The sequence below is a fragment of the Bidens hawaiensis genome, unplaced genomic scaffold, assembly GCF_021521415.1.
Source record: "Bidens hawaiensis isolate Kalapana, Puna unplaced genomic scaffold, B.hawaiensis_p1.1 tig00013345_1, whole genome shotgun sequence".
Classification (NCBI taxonomy): Eukaryota; Viridiplantae; Streptophyta; class Magnoliopsida; order Asterales; family Asteraceae; genus Bidens; species Bidens hawaiensis.
This window is the reverse complement of record NW_027492131.1, coordinates 148,451-171,737: the sequence shown is the minus strand read 5'-3', so window position 1 is coordinate 171,737 and position 23,287 is coordinate 148,451. Positions and strand designations below refer to the sequence as shown.

Sequence of the window (23,287 nt, the reverse complement as noted above, 5' to 3'; positions counted from 1 at the left end):
ACAAGAACACAACAACTTGGAAAGGATACTTGAAGCATTTGGATGCAAGATCAAGTGGGAGTCAACATTCCATCCTTGTGTCATGTTTTGTCCCTTAGGTGTGACTTATGACCTATACTTGTTTCGGCTAACAAGTATGGTCAAATTTAGCGGTTTTCGGTTATGACTATATTTTGCATGTGTATGCTTGGTTGTTTGTTTTACTTAATGTAATGTGTGGTTGATAGATATTAGGATATCCAAACCGTCACATAGGAACGACAACAAGCATAAAACGGGTTCTAATATATATTTGGTAATATCGCGTCAATTAGTTTAATTAAATGGGTTTATTAAAACTAAGCGATCACTCACCTATAATAAAATTGGTTTTATTATAACTAGAACCTTGAAAATTGGTTTTCAAAATCGCCATATTTCTAAATGCATGTTAGGATATGGCATAATGTTTTTCAACTAGAATATTTGAAAAATTTAAAATCCCTTTTTTCATAATTACCAAAGAAACAAGTCTAACACCATCCTTTTGTATGACACTTAACGTATTAGGGAACTTTTAATGGGATAAAGGTCACCTAACCATTTTGAGCAAACTAATATACTTAGGGTAATATTAACATATTTGTGGGATAAAGGTCACCTAACCACTTGTATGTTAATCTTACATGTTTATACAAGTAGGACGACTTGAATTGGAAACCATGTGATAAAGGTCACCTAAGCATGGGATCCAATGGTGTTGATGGGATAAACATGCCAACACGAAATAAGGATTTCGAATGGTCCCATACCTCTAGAAGTTGCAAAGGGTTGCAATTGTCAAGATTGACTACCTTGTTAAATCAAATAACGGGATAAAGGTCACCTAACCGAAATTTGATTTATCATTGGATTCTAGAATTTAATTATTATTTTAAAATTTGGAATAAAAGGGTATTAATAATTAAATTGTTTATAATACTAAAATAAAACTTTGTTAAATTTTGTAGATGGCCGCTAACAATGCAAACACCTCTACCCATAACACCCGTAACCTATCCTTAAGAACCATCCTTGAAAAGGATCGTCTAAACCATAATAACTTTATGGATTGGTATCGCAACTTGAGAATAGTTCTCAAACAAGAAGAGATATCATATGTCTTAGACGATCCCATTCCCGACGAGCCTAACGTGGAAGATGAGGAGGCGTATAACAATTGGGTCAAGTACACCAAAGATTCGGTGCAAGCCTCTTGCCTCATGTTAGGGACTATGATTCCCGAAATCCAAAAGGATTTCGAGCATCATGGGGCATACGACATGATAACTCAATTGAAGGAAATGTTCCTTCAACAAGCTAGAGCGGAACGTTTCGAAACGGTTCGAGCGTTTCATGCATGTCGTATGGAGGAAACCCAAAGCGTCTCATCTTATGTCCTAAAGATGAAAAGCTACATCGAAAAGCTTCGTAGGTTGAATTGTCCCGTGTCTAATGAGTTGGCTACGGATTTGATCCTCAACTCTTTGACCAAAAGGTTTGAAACCTTTGTCATGAATTATAACATGAATGGGTGGGACAAAAGCATTGGTGAGCTTCACGCAATGCTAAGAACGGCCGAAGCGGGAATGGGTAAAAGGGTTTTACCCGTTCTAACAATCAATGAAGGAAAAAGGGGACATAACTCCAACCCCAAAGCAAGTGTTGCTAAGGGCAAGGGCCACGTCCAAGGAAAGGGAAAGAGGAAAGCCATCACGCCCATCAAACCGAAGGAAAAGAAGCAAAAGGTTGCGGCGCAAGATCCATGCTTTGAGTGTGGAGAGATAGGTCATTGGAAAAGGAATTGTCCGACCTATCTCAATGCGTTAAAAGATAAGAGGGATGCGGGGCATACCTCAGGTATTATCTTTACTATACATATTGAACTAAATGTTATTTCTTCAAATACATGGGTACTTGATACCGGATGTGGAACTCACATTTGCAATTTGTTGCAGGGGTTCAAAAGAAGTAAACAACTCAACAAAGGGGACATTAGTCTCTTTATGGGCAATGGAGCAAGAGTTGAAGTCCAAGCCCAAGGAGACTACTTGTTAAAGCTTCCAAGTGGTTTGGAAGTAATTTTGAAGAATGTTTTGTATGCTCCTAAGTTAAGGAGAAACATTATTTCCGTGTCTCTTTTAAAACAATGTGGCTTTGATCTTAAGTTTATTGATTATGATATTCATGTTTTGATGAATGGCATATTTTATTTTAAAGCTATACCCATAAATGGTATATATGAAATAGATCAAATTGGTGCGTCACATAGTAGTTCAATGTACAATGTCAACACCAAGAAACTCAAGAAGGACTTGGGTGATTCCTATCTTTGGCATTGTCGCCTTGGACATATAAACAAGAATCGCATGCAAACTCTTCGCAAGAGTGGTATTCTAGAAACAAATGAGTATGACTCATTTGATGTATGTGAATCTTGTTTACAAGGCAAAATGACAAAGCAACCCTTTAATAAAACTTTTGAAAGGTCAAAAGAATTATTGGGTATCATACATTCGGATGTATGTGGTCCTTTTAGACCAATGACTAGGAATGGTGAAAGATACTTCATTACCTTTATTGACGATTATAGTCGATATGGTTATGTGTACTTAATGAAACACAAAGATGAAGCTTTTGAAATGTTCAAAGACTTCAAAACTGAAGTAGAAAGACAACTCAAGACCACAATCAAAGTACTTCGTAGTGATAGAGGAGGTGAATACCTAAGTGGTGTTTTTCAAGATCATCTTAAGAGTTGTGGAATTATTTCACAACTTACTCCACCTGGAACACCACAACATAATGGTGTGTCTGAAAGGAGAAATCGTACCCTATTAGATATGGTTCGATCGATGATGGCTAGAAGCACTTTACCTCTATCATTTTGGGGCTATGCTTTACTTTCCGCTGTTCGCATATTGAATATGGCTCCAACCAAGAAAGTGGAGAAGACACCTTTTGAAATATGGCATGGAAAGGCTCCATCGCTATCATTCTTAAGAGTTTGGGGTTGTGTAGCTTATGTAAAGCAATACACCCCAAACAAATTAGAAGTCCGATCCACTAAGTGTATCTTTATAGGTTATCCTAAAGATGATTTAGGATATTACTTTTACGACCCTAGTGAGCAAAATGTTATTATTGCTCGAAAGGGTAAGTTCTTGGAAACTAAGTTCCTTGAGGAAGGAACTAATAGTAGAACAGTGAAATTTGATGAGGATCAAGAATCACAAGATGATACACAATTGGTTGATACTAGCACTCAACAAGAGGTTGTTGAAAGTGATCAAGTGGTTGATCAAAACACACAAAACGTTCGCAGATCTGGTAGAGTTAGCAATCCACCTGAAAGATATGGATTTTTTTGTAGAAGGTTGCTACGTGGTAGATTCGGATGAACCAACCACATACCGTGATGCAATGTCCAAGAATGATTGTGACAAATGGCTTGAAGCCATGAACGTTGAGATGCAATCCATGTATGACAACCAAGTTTGGGAATTGGTTGAACCACCACTCAATTCCAAAGCTGTTGGAAGTAAGTGGGTTTTCAAAAGAAAAACTGATATGCATGGAAACTTGGATACTTATAAAGCAAGACTTGTAGCTAAGGGTTTCACTCAAACTCAAGGGGTTGATTATGATGAAACTTTTTCGCCTGTGGCAATGCTAAAGTCTATTAGGATATTATTTGCCATAGCTGCACATTATGATTATGAAATTTGGCAAATGGATGTCAAGACCGCTTTCCTAAATGGATATCTTGAGGAAGATGTCTATATGGTTCAGCCTGAAGGTTTTGTCGATCCGAAACATCCTAATAAAGTATGCAAGTTAAAGAAATCAATCTATGGATTGAAACAAGCATCTAGAACTTGGAATCATCGTTTTGATGAAGAAATCAAAAATTTTGGATTCATCAAGAATGCTGATGAGGCTTGTGTGTATAAGAAAGCTAGTGGGAGTATAATTACCTTCTTAGTATTGTATGTCGATGACATTCTACTATTTGGAAATGACATTCCAACCATGGAAAGCGTTAAGGCTTGGCTTGGAAGTAGATTTTCCATCAAGGATCTTGGTGAAGCTGCCTATATTTTGGGAATAAAGATCTATAGGGATAGGTCAAGGCGCTTGATAGGTTTGAACCAAAGTACATACATTGATAAGATCTTGAAAAGGTTCAAGATGGAAAACTCCAAGAAAGGTTTTGTACCTATTCAAAGAGGGACCATATTGAGTTTAGCTCAATGTCCAAGCTCAAAGGATGAGCAAGAGATGATGAAACAAATCCCATATGCTTCTGCTATAGGATCCATTATGTATGCGATGATATGTACTAGACCGGATGTGTCATGCGCTTTGAGCATGACAAGCAGATACCAACAGAATCCAGGAAACAGTCATTGGATGGCTGTTAAGAACATATTGAAATACCTTAGGAGAACTAAGGATATGTTTCTGATATATGGATCTGGTGAGGAGGAACTCGCTATAAAAGGTTACACGGATGCGAGCTTCCAAACTGATCGAGATGATTCTCGATCACAGTCTGGGTATGTGTTCACTCTTAATGGAGGAGCTGTCTCTTGGAAGAGCTCAAAACAGGAAGTGGTAGCATTGTCCACTACAGAATCAGAATACATCGCCGCTTCATTGGCAGCTCAGGAAGCTGCATGGTTGAAGAAATTCATTACTGATCTAGGGGTGGTCCCTACCATTCAAGACCCCCTAGAAATCTTTTGTGACAACGAGGGTGCGATTGCACAAATCAAGGAACCTCGTTCGCACCAAAAGACAAGGCACATAGAGCGGAGATTCAACTACATAAGGGATGAAGTTGAAAAAGGAAAGATATGTATTCGCAAAGTTGGAACTGATCAAAATCTTGCGGATCCATTCACGAAGCTCCTAGAAAGACCGAAACATGAGCGTCATGCGAGTGGCTTAGGACTTCGATATTCTAGTAATTGGATTTGATCTATTTTGTATTTACGTTTAAAAGACTTTTGTAATTTAACTCTTTTATATGATTATGGAATCTTGAGTTAAATTCTAATTTTGCATGTTTAATCCATGAATAAGTTATCTTATTCTAAAAGTCCGTAGTCGATCACATTTGCGGGAACAAATATGAAGCAAGACTATTATGAACTAGGATTGGTGGATATTCATAAGGAATGAATATGGAGCATAGGTTTGCTGCCAAGGTTCATAGATATTTGTGGGATACGAATATTGGACTGACCCGCTCTCAATATTACTACATGGAGTCAATGGACCTGATCATTAGTAATTTTGAGTAAAGGAGAATTTCATATTATCCTTAGACCTGAGATGTATACTGGGTCTTGATTTTCACCAAGTATTACACTTTGACTCTCCCCTTCGCTATTCGTAAAAGATGGTACATAAGGATGAGCTCAGGTGGAGTATAAAGTGATAGTGAGAGGCGTATACAGTCAAGATGGAATTTGTTCCTCTTATGTGTTGAGAGTTTAGATGTCTAAGGCCTGATAAAGTTGAATTGTAAAGAGAATGATCGCCTATGTCTCTTAGATCCAACATGACATCTAGTAACAAAGGGATATAATGATAGATTCACCTAAATCATATCAAGTAAGGGACTTGAAGGGATGATGTTATTGAATGGCACTTCGTCAAACACATTAGGGGTGGTGAACTGTTGTTAGGCGGTATTCACCACTTGCATTAATTTTCTATGTATCTCGTGCAAGTGGGAGATTGTTGAAATACGTATGCCCGAGACACATGCTTATATTAATGTGGCTAACTGTGTTTGATCCAAGTCGGGTCATACCCAATAACAAGCTAGACAACACCAAATGTATTCTTTTAATGATTTGATCATTTAAACGAATACCGAACACTAAGTATTTAGAAAATTGGTTTTCTAAACAAACACACTTGAGGATTTAAATAAATTATCTAGATAATTTGTTTATATAAATTAATTATTTAATTGGTTAAATAATTATATAAATGTATGTACATTTTATAAAAATGAGTTTTATAAAATGAATGGAGATGTTTTAATGGTTAAAACAAAACAAAAAAAAAATAATAATAATAATAATAATAACCGTCCACCCCATGTGGGTGGAGGTTTTTGGTCCAATCAAAAGCCTTGTCTTCTTAAGTTGACCACTTGATAAACCTCCATTCACAACACATGCATTTGTGTCTTGTTTTTGAATCCTTTTAAGTGTATTCAAGCTTCAAAAATCTCTCTCTTCCTCTCTAATAAACTCACGGCAGCAGCAGCAGAAAAAAGAGAGCTTGGTGAGCTTGTTTTGTGTTCATAAATCCTAGCAAAACAACTTGGTGTTGTCACAAATAGCTTGGGGTATCATACTCTTGAGGTCTTCTTCTTTGGAGGCTTGTCATTCATCCACCATCCCCTTCAACAACCCACTTGTTCTTCTAAAGGTAGAAGAAGGTACAATTTACATTTTGTGAGCATCTTGTTCTTGTAATTTTGATCCTTGGCTTTGGGTTTTAGTTTTAACATAATGGTATGTTCATAACAAGTTTTAAAATCTAAGCTTCCGTTGCGTTTTCTAGTTAAATATGGTTAACTTGAACTTTGATAATCTTGTATAAAACCCAACAGTCCCCAATTTGTTGGGCTTGTCCCCAGTTTATTTGGGCTTATCCCCAGTTTGTTGGGTTTAATCCCAGTTAATATGATAAGTTATTTGCATCAGGTATCCTAAATCTAACTACAAGGATCATTGAAGCATTCACATTCATGGTAACTTAGGTCAATCAGACCTTATGGTATGATCTTTACTTATCAATTTACATTTTTTCGGATTAAATCTTTATAAAATTATATATTCAAGGATTCGGGATCTTTGATCTGTTTTTACAAGGATAATTTACCCTTGAAACTTTTCTTAAAACTTTCCTTAAAACTTTTCTTAAAACTTTTAATAAAACTAAAACTACAATAGCTAGGATTTCAGAATAGTAAACAATAGGCAAATAGTCAAAAGTTTTAAGATATTATTATTAATAAGTCACCTGGACTTACCAAAATCCTTAACCTGAATTTCACCATATAAAATATAGACCATCCACCCGGGCTAAGCAGGTGTTACTAATAGTTTTAAAGTGCATGAAAGATAAAGGAAAGGGGCTTCATCCCCGAAAAAATAGGATCCATACACCTTTGCTACCCCTCACAATTGTCTTGAGGATCACAAATTCTTTACCCTAATTAGCTATTTTCTTAAGTACAAACCAGCAAATATCCATCAAAACACAAACAAATAAAAAATAGTGGGCCCGGGCCTTGTCTATTTTATCCTTCATTGCCCACTTTAGCAGCATCCTCTTCAACTGTTGCATCCTTCCCCACTTCAGCCACTTGACCACCGATTTTTATGTATGTGCTTTCACCCATTTCATCTTCACCACCGCCTATCGCTGCAAGAGATTGCTTCCACTTTGCCAAGTCCCATGCCGATTTTTCGAAGGAAAGATCATTAGCCTCAGTCAAAATCTTGATCCTGGCTTGGAGAACAGACTTGGCAACCCAGATCTTTGATTCATTGGTTGCACGCGTCACTTGCTCCTGCAGCTGAGCTTCGACTGAGGATGCGTGTTCCTCGGCTTGTTTCTTTTCTTTGATCAGCTTAGCAATCGTCTTGTCCTTAGAAGCAACCATAGACCTCATTCCCGACAGTGTCTCTTCATACTCCTTGATCATCTTGTCATGGTAGGTCTTAGCGGAATCTATGGCCTGTACATTACATTAAAATAAGTTCAGAAGGATTGGGGATTCATAGCAGTAATCACAGAGAATAAAGGATCCTTATAGAGCAGATGAGATATTTTTCGGATTCAAATGGGTCTTCTGGCTTGGCGGTCTTCTTTCTCTTGGAAGCTCCTGACTTAGCTCGAGTCGTCACAGGGCGAAGCTCATGGATCGGAGTGGATTTTGGGGTTTCCTTCTTCGCAATCAGACAATCAATGTCTTCAAGAGAAAATTGAGAAGCAGACTTAGCGGATTTCTGAGCACCAACAAAGCACAATTTAAAGATAAGTTTTCTATTATTTTTAACTAACATCAAATAATATTATTGAAACTCTTACTTGACATGTTACTGACTGACTCTTGGAAGGCTTCGGTAAAACTTGGCCTGAATGGTTCTAACTTGTGGATCCATTGAAAGAAATTTATTTACTCTCTCTTTGACTCCGGGAAGCTCAGCCAGCAAAGCGAAGTTATCATCTGAAAAGGAAAAAATCAAATTGTTAGTTGAAGAATCAGTTATTCTCTCTATATTATCTAAGAATCCGGGATCCTACCCTTTTTGATCCACCTTTTGGGTAGATCAGACCCACCCAGGAATTGAGTCCTTTTTTACAAAGAAAAACTGGTTTTTCCAAAAGGCACCATTCTGGGTGGCTTTAAGAATGGGAATCGGTTGATGTGGTTTTGATTTCAGAACAAAATGATTAGAGCCGTGGGTGACTAGAGTGTAAAGATAAGACATATCCGATAAGCCGAACTCGAGACCTTCTTCGTCAACGATTCTTTCAATGGTGCGCAGTACCCTCCACAGCATGGGCATTGCTTGAATGTAGATGATTTCGGTCAAGGTAAAGAAACTTTGGGTAAAATATGGAAAAGGGTATGTGTAGCCGATTAGAAAAGATTAAGACGGAAAACAGATCTAGGTTTTGGAGATACAGTCGCTTCGAACGGTGGAATCAAAAGGTCGAAAGACGGTACCAGCCGGAAATGATGATCGGAGATCATCTATTTCTGGGTCGGTGAATTTACAAGTCTCTGATGAGGGATTGGAAAGAAAACCTTGTGGTCGGATATCGCTGGACTCGGACTGGTTAGAAGAAGATGAAACTGATACGGTCGACATACTAAAAAGAAAATGAAAAGAAAAGAGAGAAAGGATACCTATTTGGTTGCCGAAAGTATGGTTATAAATGAGTTTTATCGATCAAATATATAGGCGACAACCATTAATCGGGATGAATGAAAATAATTACGCCTGACTCATGTCTAATCTTATTATTTTTGCAGGAGGTTTGAATTTCAAAATGACAGCTGTTATTCAAAAACAACCGCCATTTGGGGGGGGGGGGGGCAATTGTTAGGGCATAAACTTTTATGTTGAGGATAGGTTATCCTTATGTAACTTTTGGATCAATTATCTTTGGGATATGTTCCAGGTTGCACAGCATCAAGGATCCTCGGTATAAATTCTTTACTAACAATTGTTTTATTTAAATGATGTTGTGATTAACAGGTCTAACGGTAAATAGACTTAGTCCACCCATTTATCCGCAAGTTCATAAAGTCTCGCAAGTTGTCAAAGAGCTGCAACGGATCATGGAGAAGTGGTGAGATTATAGTACTTATTGTTAGCTTATATTTTGTATTAACTGAGCTTGTGATCAGTTTAGGATATACACAACCTATGCACGGTTTACACACTCTAATTGTTCTAGCTACACTTAGCAATTTCTGTACTCATTGATCATAATCTCCAACCTTGTAACATCAATTTTTTTATTAATATAGTGGTGATCGACATTTGTCATCACCCAGGGTTTTTGTGTCGGCGATCCGATAAAGATCAAGGGCTTTTCCTCATAAAAATTCACGGTGTCCATCCTTATTTCGTTTATATATTCACCATTATTATACAAGCACTAAACCTCACTATACAAATTTGTTTATATTATCAATAAGCCCATTTTTGACCAAAACAACAAGCACCTTGGGCATATCGCCTGAGTACGTTTCTAATGAACAATGGGTTCACATGTAGTCGTGCGGACACGTCCCTTTTTGTGTTCAAACGTGCTTCATGTATTATGTACCTCCTTGTCTATGCCGATGATCTCGACCTCACCGGAAATCAACCTAATATTCTCACGCCCTTCATTTCCCGCCTAAACAAAGAATTTGCCATTAAGGATTTGGGGAGCTCAACTAATTTCTTGGGCTTGAAGTTATCTATACCATAAATCATCTTTTTTAAATCAATCAAAATACACACTTGATGTACTAACCCGTGTGAATATGTTGGATGCCAAACCGGCCCCCAACACCTCTAAGCATAAATATTTCTGTAGGTGAACTGTATCCTGATTCGACACAATATCGCTCTATTGTAGGTTCTCTTCAATATATAACCATTACACGACCCGATATCTCATACTTTATCAATCAATTTAGTCAATTTTTACATGCTCCTACAATTGATCATTAAACGAATTCTTCGTTATTTCAAAGGAACATTGGCATTTGGTCTTCACTATAACCGTCCTACTCACATTTGCTTCTTGGGTACTCTGATGCTGACTGGGCTCAGTGTCTTGAAACTCACCGCTCCACTTATGGATACTCTATTTTCTTGAGAGGTAATCTCATATTGTGGAGTGCAAAGAAACAACCCACAATTGCTCGTTTAAGTTATGATCGGAATATCGTGATATGGAAAACACGACAGCTGAGATTCTATGGTTAACTTATCTATTACGCGAACTTCATGCTCTACCGCCTAATAGACCAACCATTCTCTATGACAACCGCAATGCTTTATTTCTCACACAAAACCCAGTGTCACATAAACGGGCTAACCACATTGATCTGGACTAGCACTTTATTCAGGAACTGTCTCGTCCGGAAAATTATATACCAAGTTTATACTGACCAAGCTTCAAGTGGCGGATATTTTTACTAAAAGTCTTCCAATCTCTCAATTTCATTATTTTCGTCAGTTGCTTCGTTTAGGTCCACCATCGTTTCTCTTGAGGGGGGGATGTTAGCTGAAGTAAAATGAAGAGTTATAAAAGAATTTAGTGATATATTTATGTATTCATTTATTTATAGTCTTTTAGTAGTCCAATGTTATATTATATATTCTTGTAACTCTTATCATAATATCATTGAAGTTAATACTCTTTCAATTATGTAGGAGCATCAATGTGGGGCTCCTTGCGTGGTCTCATGGATAGCTTTGGATAGTGGGGGACAGAGTGGGTTGAAGAACCGAAGAGAGAGTAGCACATGAAAGATGCGGTTTCCCTACATCGGGTTTGGTTAGTGACGGTGTGGAATCGAGTGGAGTTTGGATGAAGTCTTTTATTTTTATTTATAAAATTTTATTACCAATTTTGGTTATCTCTTGTCTTATCAGTTATTGGTCCAATATTAATAATAGAAAAAAAAATTAGGGTTTATGGTTTCGTTAAATTTATGTTGTTGAATAGGGTATATTTGCAATAGTTTTATATTATATACAAAAATTAAAAAAATCGATATAGTGCATATGTGCATTAGTTTTGTATTACATATATGCAATAATGTGTTTTGCATACAATTATTAGTGTCGTATTTGCATATATTCAATAGTGTGTATTAGAAAATGTATTTGTGTCGAATTATATGCAATAAAACACTATTTTATATATACAATACACATTAATGCACATACGCATTATATCGAGGTTTTTCTTTTTTTTTCTTTTTTTAGGAACAATATCACCTTATTAGAAGGAGGAAAGAAAAAAAATCAAAAAATAATTTTTTAAAAATAGTTAAAAATAATTCTTTACTAGTTCTCTAGTTATAAATATATATATATATATATATATATATATAGGTGGGAGCTAGAGAGAACTCCTCTTAAAGAGAGAACTAGAGAACTCCTCTTTACACTATTGATTTTAACTAGTTAGGGGTTAAAAACAAAGAAATAGAAAAACAAAAAAAAAGGTGGGGTTTTTTGTGAATAAAAGGTAAAATTGGGATTAGAAATAAAGGCCATCAGATAGCGTCTCATTTGTTTTCCATCTTCTCCTTTCTCTGCAACATGAACAAAGATCTAAGGTTTTTCAAAAATCGAACAATCGGTTGAAAAATCAAGCACAAATCAGAAGAACATAAGCATGTAAACTATCATAACAGCCTCTTCTTCTTCCTCGATTTGCAATTCCATTCTGACGAACAAAGATCTAGGGTTTTCAAAAATCGTGCAATTGGTTATATAACTAAGCACGAATCAGAAGAACATTAGCAGGTAAACGATCATAAAGTAGATTTCACATATTATTAGTGTTGATTAGGTGTATTTAGCAGTGATAATGTTTTTACTGCATATTTTTTAGTTACATTACACATATGTACTATTAAACATCATGTAATGTATCTAAAATTGCAATGAGAATCTTAGTCAATTTGTGTAGTTAGAATACCCGTATGCAATAAATATAAGGATATTATGTCCATTTGTGATTATAATAAAAGAAGGAGATGTGTATGCTACCCTAGATTAACACCCTTAGATCTAAAGTATCAAAGGCTTAAAACAGTAGAAGGGGATAAAAAAAGGAAGGCAGGGTTCTGAATGGTGAAGAGTAAATCTGGAATTAGAAGAAAAAAGGAACCAGCAATCCGCCTCTTCATTTACACTCTTTTTCTCCTCTGCAATTATCTTCAAACCAGACGATAACCTAGGGTTTGAGCAATCGGTGACAAAATCAAGCATGAAACAGAGTATTGATAGCAGGTAAACAATCATATTAGTTAATTTCATAAGTTACAAGCGCCGATTAGTCGTATATCTCGTGTATTTCTGAACGATTTATGCATCTAGAGTCGATTAGGCACGCTTTAAGTGATGATTAAATGTATATCACGTTAATTCAGACTAATTTGCATATACAATGTCAATTAGACATATTACAAGTAAAGTTAGGTATATACCATGTCAAATACGAATGATTTTGTGTCTTTTCTTTAAATCGAAGAACAATTTGTTATATCAGTTAACTTTTATTCACATTTTGTATGATTAGTCAATTATTGCACATATGCAGTATATGAATCATTTGTTTGGTTGCACATATTTTAATTATGCTAGTCAAACACAATAATTTTACTGTATGCGTGAATCTTCGGTTATAATGCACACGTGTATTACATTATAACCTAGCTATGATGATGCATCTAATTGTACTTGTTGATTATTGCACATATATAGTACATGAATCATGTGTTTGACTGCATATTTTTTAGATATGTTAGTCGAACACAATAATTTTATCATATGTGTGAATATTCGGTTATAATACACATGTGTATTATATTATAACCTAGCTATGTTGATGCATCTAATTGTATCTGTTGATTATTGCGTATATGTAGTACACGAGTCACGTGTTTAGTTGCACATTTTTTAGATATGTTAGTTGAACACAACAATTTTACCGTATGTGTGAATATCCGGTTATAATGCACATGTGCATTACATTATATACTAGTTATGTTGATGCATCTAATTGTATTTGTTGATTATTGGACATATGCAGCACATGAATCATGTCTTTGGATGCACATTTTTTAGATATGTTAGTAGAACACAACAATTCTATCGTATGTGTGAATATCCGGTTATAATGCATACGCGTATTACATTATGAAATTTATTTATAATGCATGTAGGTAATCAAAAAAGAAGACGAAATTTCAAAAATTTTTGCTTACATAAATAATTCATGCACACACTTATTCATCGTAACAAAACGATGATGTTAAAATTTCAGGAAAAGGCAAAAGAAAATTGACAACGTGTAACCCGACAAAGATAATCAAAGTCCTAGGAATGGGTAACAATGTGTAGCCAGAATGCGTGATAAAGAAGTTAACATTGTGTATAACAGAGAGTAAAAGTAAAAAAGAGTTTTTAGATTACAACAAGTTCGGTAAGTTACATTTTTATTTGTTTTCCTTTATTTAAAATGCATGCTTTTGATTATGTTGATTTTTTTTTTACAATTCAGAAGAAACAGGGGCGAGACAAATATGAGGACGAAAAAGGGGGAGTAACTCAAAACAAAGAAGATTGTCGTGCCTTGAAGAGGCCAATTCAGGTAAATAAAACAAAAATGACAGCTTTGTGAATACATATTTTTGTAACCATGACATTACGTATATTTCACAACCACAAAGACAATGAGGGCGTTTAAACGCATATAGATTTAAACGAGCATACGACGATATATTTGAGGGTGAATACTCTATACCCATTATAAACGTATTGCACAAATGCATTCCAGCGTATTACACTTTTTTTGCGGATCTGATGTATTACATATATGCAGTATTGGTATATCGCGTACATGCATTACTCATGTATTACACATATATTCGGTTATGGTTTATGACATATATGCAATGCAAATGCATTACATATGTGAATTACGGATGTTATACACATATGCATTGCTAATATATTGAATACATGCATTATTGGTGTTGTAATAGGTGGAAAGCAAGCTCCGGGAAGGAGAAAAATAGAAAGAAAACGTGTATGTCACGAAATACGAAATACGGTTGCCTACACGCTAGCTGTTCGAAGGCGTTAGAGGCCTATAGGAAAAACAACGTGATGTCGTTCGTAGTCTCGTTTAGGTCGTACCCCTCGGAACAATGTTGGAACTCTGAACCCATTGTCGGGTTAACTAAATTAGTTCATGGGTCAAGTCAGTTTTGGGTCAGTATTTACTATCAGGTAGTTACGGGTCATATATGTAGAACTAGTCATGTTGATCGAGTTTTATGGGATGTGACGTTAGAGTTGGAGACCAAGTGAAAGTTGAAGTTTGTTGCTGAAATAGAGGAATAATATGATAGTTTAGCATGTGTTTTATGTGTTTATATAATAAAAATAGAGTATTTTGTTCCTTTCATTAGTACCCTTTTGTAATTGTAATATTGAAGATGGAATAAACAAAAAAACTCATTTTTCATGGGGTGTCGGCGTAATCGGGATTGAACCAACACCCGTTAACATCAAAAGCTCAGTGGATCAGTTTTAAGTTTGGATTTTATGTTGTTTTACTTGCATTAATGTTAGATATTTCAAGTTTGAATGGAAGGCTTGGATTTTTCAAGTTTGAGTAACTCAAGCTGCATAATTTTTTTTTTGATAAGATACGTTACATATATTTACATCCATCAGATTATATTTGCATATGTTCATATTCATGCTGCATAAGAATTTTGTGACCTACTAGTTGCTGCAAAGTAACAGTTTATCAGGTCAGGGTATGCAATCTACTGCAAATTGCTGGTTAGAAATTCCAAGAAGCTAAATTGGGTAACTTTCACCTATATTTCTCATGACATAAGCAAAACAAACATAACAAATTTTAACTAATTTAAAATGTTATATGTAATACACCCCTTGTTAGAGGTAAGGGTTTGCAGCTTGCTACATATTGCAGGTTAGCAATTCCCATTTAAAATCCGGTTTAAAAAGTGCATTAGCTGCAGATTGATGGTAAATCTGGAAACCATAAAAACTCTCTACATGGACCGAATAACCCGTTTAAAAAGCCAAACCAGCCCATTCATTTCTAGATTTTAAACAAATGAAACTAGCCCTCCAGTAAACACCCAACTGTAATTTAAAAAAGTACATAATAATTTTATTAAAAAGCAGTAAAAACCAACTTTATATAAAATCTATAAATTCTATACATATCCAGCATAAACAAAACAACCTAAACAAAATCAACTACACTTGTTTAATTACATTAGTAGTTTGACATGCGCGTCTAACGCCTATGTTAACATATGCACACAAGTCTTCTGCATAATTTAAAATACAAGGCTGCCTATTTCCTAATATCACCATTAATCAGCCTTAATTGGCCAGGGAACACACTTTACAGTAACGATGTGACATGACATCGCTTGTGAGTATTTGTAGCGTGACGCATAGTTCCTCACCCTAGAAAAAATAAGTTATTGTCACGTATAATATATAAAAATTTATAAGTAGATAATTAATCTTTTCAAACCTGCTTAACATTATGGTATTTCTCCTACCAACTTGGTATGAAAACAATTGTGGGAAAAATGTGTTTCGGGCCAAGCTAACTATGATCGTATAAAAGTTATCATGTTGATATGTGACCTGGACGACACGTTTTCTAATCCAATAGAATACATGCATCTGCAACATGCTTTGTCAAAATCATTAAAAAAAAGGCATCGACAGTTAAAACAACTCCAAAACTCACATTTCAGTAACAAAAAACCAACATGACATTTATTTTAATACCTGGTATGCAATCCGTAAACCACCGTCAACAACGGCAAAAAACAACACACAAAAGAAAAAACATAACTTCTAAACCATTAAAATGCATGCATTTACAGCTAGAAAAAAAGCAAATCAAATCACTTTATATGAAACAAAGTTGTGACTGAGTCAGAATATTAGACGAATGAAGCCAAAATATAAGCATAAAGTGACCACCCATCACAAAAATTTTCAGTAATAGCTTCTAAGGATTTGCATTTGTATCCAGCAAATATATATTAGTTGAATACATTATTTTACATATATGTACTACTATACGTTATATTACATATATGTAGCATATTACAAAATGTTACCTTGTTGATCAAATCCATCATATTGCAATTCTATAGGCAGATAGTGAATCAATATGAACAGATGAAATCAGATGAGCACTCCTATCAAACAAATTAGCTTTTTTTTTTAAAGGCCATATATAATAAATCGAAGAAAAAGGCATCTCACAAGAAGAAAAGAGACCTACACAAATACAAACGTTCAAATAAACGGAAACAAAAAATAAAAACAACCACCAAACCTACAAAGTTACTCCAAAACATTATAAGGGAAAGTTAATAAAACTAAATTTGCACCACTTCTCCCAATCTAGTGAAGGAATTTTGCCTCTATGTTTGACCCAAAGAAAAGAAGTCACTTTAATATCATTTATCACTTTGGCAATGGAGAACGCTTTTTGGTTAAAAATCATGTCGTTTCGAAATATCCAAATCGCCCAACACGTCGCAACAGCAATAGCTTTCACAGCCTGACATTCTCCCACATTTCTTTTATGTTTACCTGGATATTCCAAAAGTTCTTTCACTGAGCCAAAATCACCAAGATAAGGAACCTTTATCCAATTGAGTATGATAGACCATACCCATCTAGACATACTACAATTAACCATAAGATGAATTGAGGATTCTGGCTGTAAACCACATAAAACACACCCAAGCTCTCCAACATTAACTCCTCTAACCGATAACGCTTCTTTCGAAGCGATCCGATCTAGGACTAAATGCCATATAAAACAATTTACCTTTATGGGAACCCATTTATGCCATGTATCATCATCAATAGGCTGCTGATCCACGTTGTCAATCTCCCACCTGAGTTTCTTCGTCAAGAAAGCAGCCGTCGATCCATCAACACCCTTCCAATTCCAAACATCTGGAATGTCCAACGACCCCACATTTGAAATTAGTAATACACATTCTTCCAATTCCAACCTTTGTTGGACAGTGGTAGGAGTCCTACGCCACCTCCAAATCCAACTTTTAACCCCGTTCATCGACTCAAAACAATCTATAACCAAAACGTCCTTTTTTGTCTCCAGAGAAAAAATAAGAGGAAAACGGGCTTTCAGAGGGAGATTTCCAGCCCAAACATCAAGCCAAAAGAGAGTTTTATCCCCCTTGCCAAACTGAGTATTTACCTTATCTTGATTACAAACATAACCAGTCGGGCCTTCAACCACCAACCTAGGAATTTGATTCCATGTACCACCCAAAGATATTTTTACCATAATCGAATCCCACGTGTCCGGTCCTTGATGGACTGAAGATATAACCTTCACCAACAAAGAATTTAGGTCGTTTTTATACCGAGTCCACCATTTAGCAAGGAGAGCCGTATTAGCCGCCTTTAAACTACCTACCCCAAGACCGCCATATTTTTTTATCAAGAAGTATCTTGTGCCATGCCACCCAACTTATTTTCTCCTTCGTATCAACCCCACCCCAAAGGAATTATCTTCTTTTACTTTCAAGTTGTTTTAATACGTTAACCGGCGCCTTTAATAAAGAGAAGTAGTATATCCCCAAACTACCCAACACTGATCTGATAAGGGTTAAACGGCCCCCAAACAACAACACTTTTGCTTTCCATTTTGATAATTTTGAGTCAAACTTATCCAAAATTAGCTACCTTCATCAAATATCAACTGATTTTAACCTAGAATCGCCTAATTCTGGAATTGCAACGTCAAATTTGCTTGTAGAGCACTCAGGTGAAGCAACACCTAATCAATTTAGTAGTAAAACAACTTGTTAGTGCACGGTTTTGCGTCTAGAGTCTTTGTATTTATCGTTAATGTTTTATTTATTAATTAATGTAATATTTAATGTTTATTATTAACTAGGTCGTTAAGGTTAAGTCTAGTTCGCTAGGGATGTTAGCGAACTAAGACATTATAATGTATTCCCTCCTGATTCGTTTGGGGATGTTAACGAATCAGGGGGTGGTTCGCTATGTTAAATTATGTAACGAAGGGGAAGCTGGTTCGCTAGGGGATGTTAGCGAACCAGGTCGCCTTCTATATATATAGTGAACTACTGTTCACTTTAATGTAAGTTTTTGGAGAAAAGTTTTTCAAAATGAATTTTGAGTAATTGCTCTCTCTCAAGCTTCACCTTAACATTATTCGTTTAATCTATTGATAATATATACACATACATAACATTAAATCAAGGTTAATTATGAGCTAGATCTTTAATAGTGGTAATCAGATATTCACATATCTGAGATCTGTTTATTGTTATCGACTATTAATCTGGGATCCAACAAGTGGTATCAGAGCCGTTGGTGTTCTTTACACTTGATTTGGTGTTTTAACTGTTATGTTTATTAAGTTTTTCGATTTTGTTTGGTTTTGAATTAATTTTGATTTGAATTGATTGAATTATGGATAATTTGGATTAAGGTTGTGTTGGTTAAGGTACTGGATAGGTGTGGATTAAAGGAATTGAGGTGTGGATTGGATTTGTGTGTTTTGGATTTAGATTCGGTTGAAGTCCGAAACAGGGGTGTGTTGTTGGTCAAATGATTTGGTTTAAGGTGTTAATTGGTTATGAGGTTATGAGTATTGGATTCGGATTTGATTTACGAGTAGATTGGTAGGTTATTTGTACATTCTGGTTGAGTAACGAGGTTGTATTACAAATCTGGTATTGTTGAGTTTCTGGGTTTGATCTTCAAAATTTCTGGAAAAATCGTTTGAAGTTTTGAAGATTTGAAGATGAATGTAATTCGTTATCTTCTTCCTGGTGATTCGCTATATGTTTCTTGGTGATTCGTTATCAACAGTGTTACTTCGCTACCTAGTTCGTTAATCAATTCGTGTGAGTTATTGGTTCGTGTTATCTAGTTCGTTAACTAGATTAACCGATTCGTGTGACACGTGTTCTATTTGGGATTTGTGTCATAACAACCTTTGCCACGTGGTATAAGGTGTCAGAGTTTGTTACAAACGGTTGTAACAACCTGATTCGCTATATTGTGATTCGCTAATCAACTGTAGCTGATTCGTTATATTAATTCGCTAAGCATTTCTTAGTGATTCGTTACTGATTATCTTTGTGCTTCGTTAAACTAATCCTTTGTGCTTCGCTAAACTAATCCTTTGTGATTCGTTTGGTCAATTCGTTAAGTTGACTTATGATTCGTTACGTTGACTCGTTAGGTTGACTTTTGATTCGCTAAATCTTCATCTCATTCGTTATCTGTTTCGCCATTTGGTTGATTCATTAACTTTATTTGTGATTCGTTAAGTTGACTCATTAGGTTGACTTTTGATTCGCTAAAACACTCATCTCATTCGTTAAGGTACTTCGTTGCTGATCAGTCTTAACTTCGTTAAGAGTTGATTCGCTATAACTGTTCATAGTTCGCTATAACTGTTCATAGTTCTCTATAACTGTTCACTGATTCGTTAAGCTATTTCACTCTTTGATTCGTTATATTCTTAAATTCTCAAAAAATGGCTGGTATGTATGCATTAGCGTCTCAAAACATGTTGATGCAACAGATGTTGCAATTTGATACCGAGATAGGTTCACATTCTAAATGTCCAATATTGATGAAGTTCAGTGACTTTGCCAAGTGGGAACCTCGGTTTCGTGCACATTTGGGATCTGTTCATCCTGACTGCTCATATTGTCCTGATGAAGTTTATGTTGCACCAATGATTGGTGATAATACTATTGGATATACTCCTAATGTTGTTTCTCAATACTCACAAGAAGAGAAGAAAGCTTTAGAAATCGAGATAAAAGCATATTCTACTTTGACTATGGCATTACCAGAAAATATCTTTCATCAAGTTGGTAGTATCAAGAGACGTGCGTCTTTATTTCAACATCTGCGTATGAGAAGCATGGGAAACACAGCTGAGAGTAAGAAAGTGATACTCAAGTTTCAGTTTCGAAACTTTAATTTATTGAAAGGAGAAACAGTTGAAGAGATGACTACAAGATTTAGTCATTTAATTGCTGAAATGGACAAGATGAAAATGGAAATTTCTGAAAGAGATAAAATTGACACTATTAAAAGTGTGCTTCCAAGTTCCTACTCAACATTTCTAATGGTTTTGAAAGAGAATGATTATTTTCTGAATGAAGACTTGACGGCACTTGAATTTCTACAAAAGATCGAAGCTAGAGAATATGATCTTAAGTGTCAAAAATCCTCCAAAGAAAATCAAGATCCAGCTTTCTATGTGGAAGTATGCCTCTTAGTTCAACAATCTCTCCAATCACTGCTTTTCTTACTCATGGGGCAAGTGAAAAAGAATCAACTATGTTTAATGATCCAAAAGTTTGTTTTTACTCTGCTGGTAATTCGGGAGGTTCTGAAAATTCAACTAATACCAATCCATTTGCTACACCACATAGTGTTAATATGAAGGAAGCTGAGTAAAACTTTGCTTTTCTGACGACTTTTATGTCTTCATATGAAAACTTAGTGAGTAGTAAAATTGCCACAAGTGATTTAACAGATGAGGACTATGATCAGATAGATCCAGATGATCTAGAAATCATGGATTTGAAATGGAACATGGCTATGATCGTTCGTAAAGTTAAAAAATTCATGCAGAGAACTGGAAAAGATCTTCCAGCTTTAAACAAGAAGTTGGGTTTTGACAAATTAAAAGTAAAGTGTTATAATTGTCAAGAATTTGGGTATTTCGCGAAGGAATGTGACAAACCAAGAAAAGAATACACTGGACCTCGTGGTCAAAGTCAAAATGCTTCTACACCACGAGGAAGTGATGCTGAAAAGAAACCATCTTCTTCTACAACACAAGCAATGTTAGCATATGGAACTGATTGGTCACAACGGTTACTATGCAATGATGTTCAAGCAAATTTGGCTATGTTTGGGTTACATAAAGATTGTCAAGATGCTACTGGTAGTGAGATGTCTTCCGATAATGATTCTGGATCTGATTCTGACGACTCTTGTGACAAGCCTTCTGAATCAATGTTTGCTTGCATGGCCAAGATCAATGAGGTTAGTAACTCTATTTCTGCTACTTCATTTGTTAAAGCATCATGTGTTGACTGTGAATCTAACAAATCTAAGTTAGAAGCATTGAAAAATCAAAATGATAATCTTATAAGAGAAATTGCTTCTCTTAAGGATACTTATCGACAATCTCTTGAATCTCAAAGGAGATCTCGAGAAAAGATTGAAGCATTGTCGACAAGTAACCATGATCTCAAAGCCGAGTTATCTGTGAAAATGACCATTAATGACCAAAAGTTTCAGGAAATTTTGAAACATCGTTCTAAGATAACTGAGCTTGAGAATGAGGTTCTTGAATTGAAGAACAAATTGGGAAAATTTAGGAATTCATCTTTTCTGTTGAATGAAATTATTGAAGTATCTGGAAAACAAAAAGATTCTAAGAAAGGTATTGGTTTTGTTGAAATTCCACCACCTTTTCATAATGATTATAAAATTAATCCTTTTGCAAGAAAAGAAGAGGATTTGATTCAAAAAGAATCTATGATTTCTGAAAAACCTAAATTGGTTAAACCTGAAATTGTCAAACCCCAAGTTGCTTCTCAAAAACCTCATGTGGAAAGTAAAAAGGTCTTTGTTGAAAATGTTGATAAAGTGATTATTGAAGATGTGTTTGAACCTGAGATAATACACAAGAATAAGAACATTCCTAGTTCTAATCATATTCTTTGCGAACCTCAAGAGTTTGAGGAAGCTGTATATGGTTCATTCAAATCTCAAATGAACAAGGAAGAAACTGTGAAAACCAAACCAGTGAGGACAAAGAAGTCAGTTAAACCAAAGATTTCTGACGAGGACTTAATGCGTTTCATTAATCCTCCGAGTTCTAAGTCTTCATCAGCTAGAGTTTTTAAGTTAAAGGGAATGGATACGATGTTCACTGAAAAAGATATTCCAATAAGTATTATCAAACCTGAACTTATTGAGAGTGTTTTTGTCAATGAAACTTCAAAAATTCAAGAACTTGAACGTGTGTATGCTCAAACAAAAACATCAGTTCAATCTGATCCATTGACTAAGGCAAAACAGTTTTTAAAACAAGCTAAGAAGATTAACTTTGTGAAGTCAACTAGGACAGATACACTAAAAGGTTTTTCGAACTGTTCTAATTTAGATTTTTATTTAAAGAAGAAATCTGAATTATCTGATGAGTTTGCTAAGAGCATGACTAAAAATGTGAGTCATCATCAACCATCTGCATCATTTATTCCAATTACTTCTAAACATCATCATGTAGACATGCGAACTTGTTTTTTATGCGGTCAACAAGGTCATGTTGTGAGGAATTGTAGTCAGCATAACTATCAGAATCTTCATCCTTTTATCAAGGACAAATCTAAGCCAATTCCATTGGTCAAGGAGATCCTGAAACGACCTGTGTCGTATGCTGATGATACTCATATTTTGTTCTCTGATGTGAATCCTCGGAAGGTTCTTCATGTCAATGAGACACACGGTCAAGTGAACCCAAAATACATTCCAACTGAACCTATATGTCAAAACAAGAATTCAAACATTGTTCAGGCAGCTTACTTAAGACGAAAGTCTAGGAAGCCGGTAACTTATTCACAAGTGGCTGAACAACAATTGAAATCTGTTAAAGTTAATGATCAAAGAGAAAACCAAAAGGTGCCCAAGACTGAGGCCTGGGCTGCCTTTTTGAACTAATCACTTTTGTTTGTGTGTAGGGTTCATCCAAGACCATTTCTGGTGAAAACTGGATCATGGATAGCGGATGTTCTCGTCATATCACTGGGAATCTCGACCTATTAACCAACGTAAGAAATATTCAAGGGGGTTATGTAGCGTTT

At 35.5% G+C, this 23,287-nt stretch overlaps 1 protein-coding gene across 1 annotated transcript; it reads right to left on the bottom strand.

The window, feature by feature from the left end:
* Positions 1–16,633: 16,633 nt before the first annotated feature.
* On the bottom strand, positions 16,634–17,697 carry LOC143543868 (uncharacterized). Its single transcript, XM_077036089.1, has 2 exons — positions 16,766–17,697; positions 16,634–16,652 (listed from the first exon to the last, which is right to left on the bottom strand). The coding sequence occupies exons 1-2, from the start codon at positions 17,695–17,697 to the stop codon at positions 16,634–16,636; spliced, it is 951 nt and encodes a 316-aa protein (XP_076892204.1).
* Positions 17,698–23,287: the final 5,590 nt, after the last annotated feature.

Excerpts from the sequence above, each read along its gene's own strand:
- LOC143543868 (XM_077036089.1), bottom strand. The coding sequence starts at position 17,697 with ATGGTAAAAATATCTTTGGGTGGTACATGGAATCAAATTCCTAGGTTG.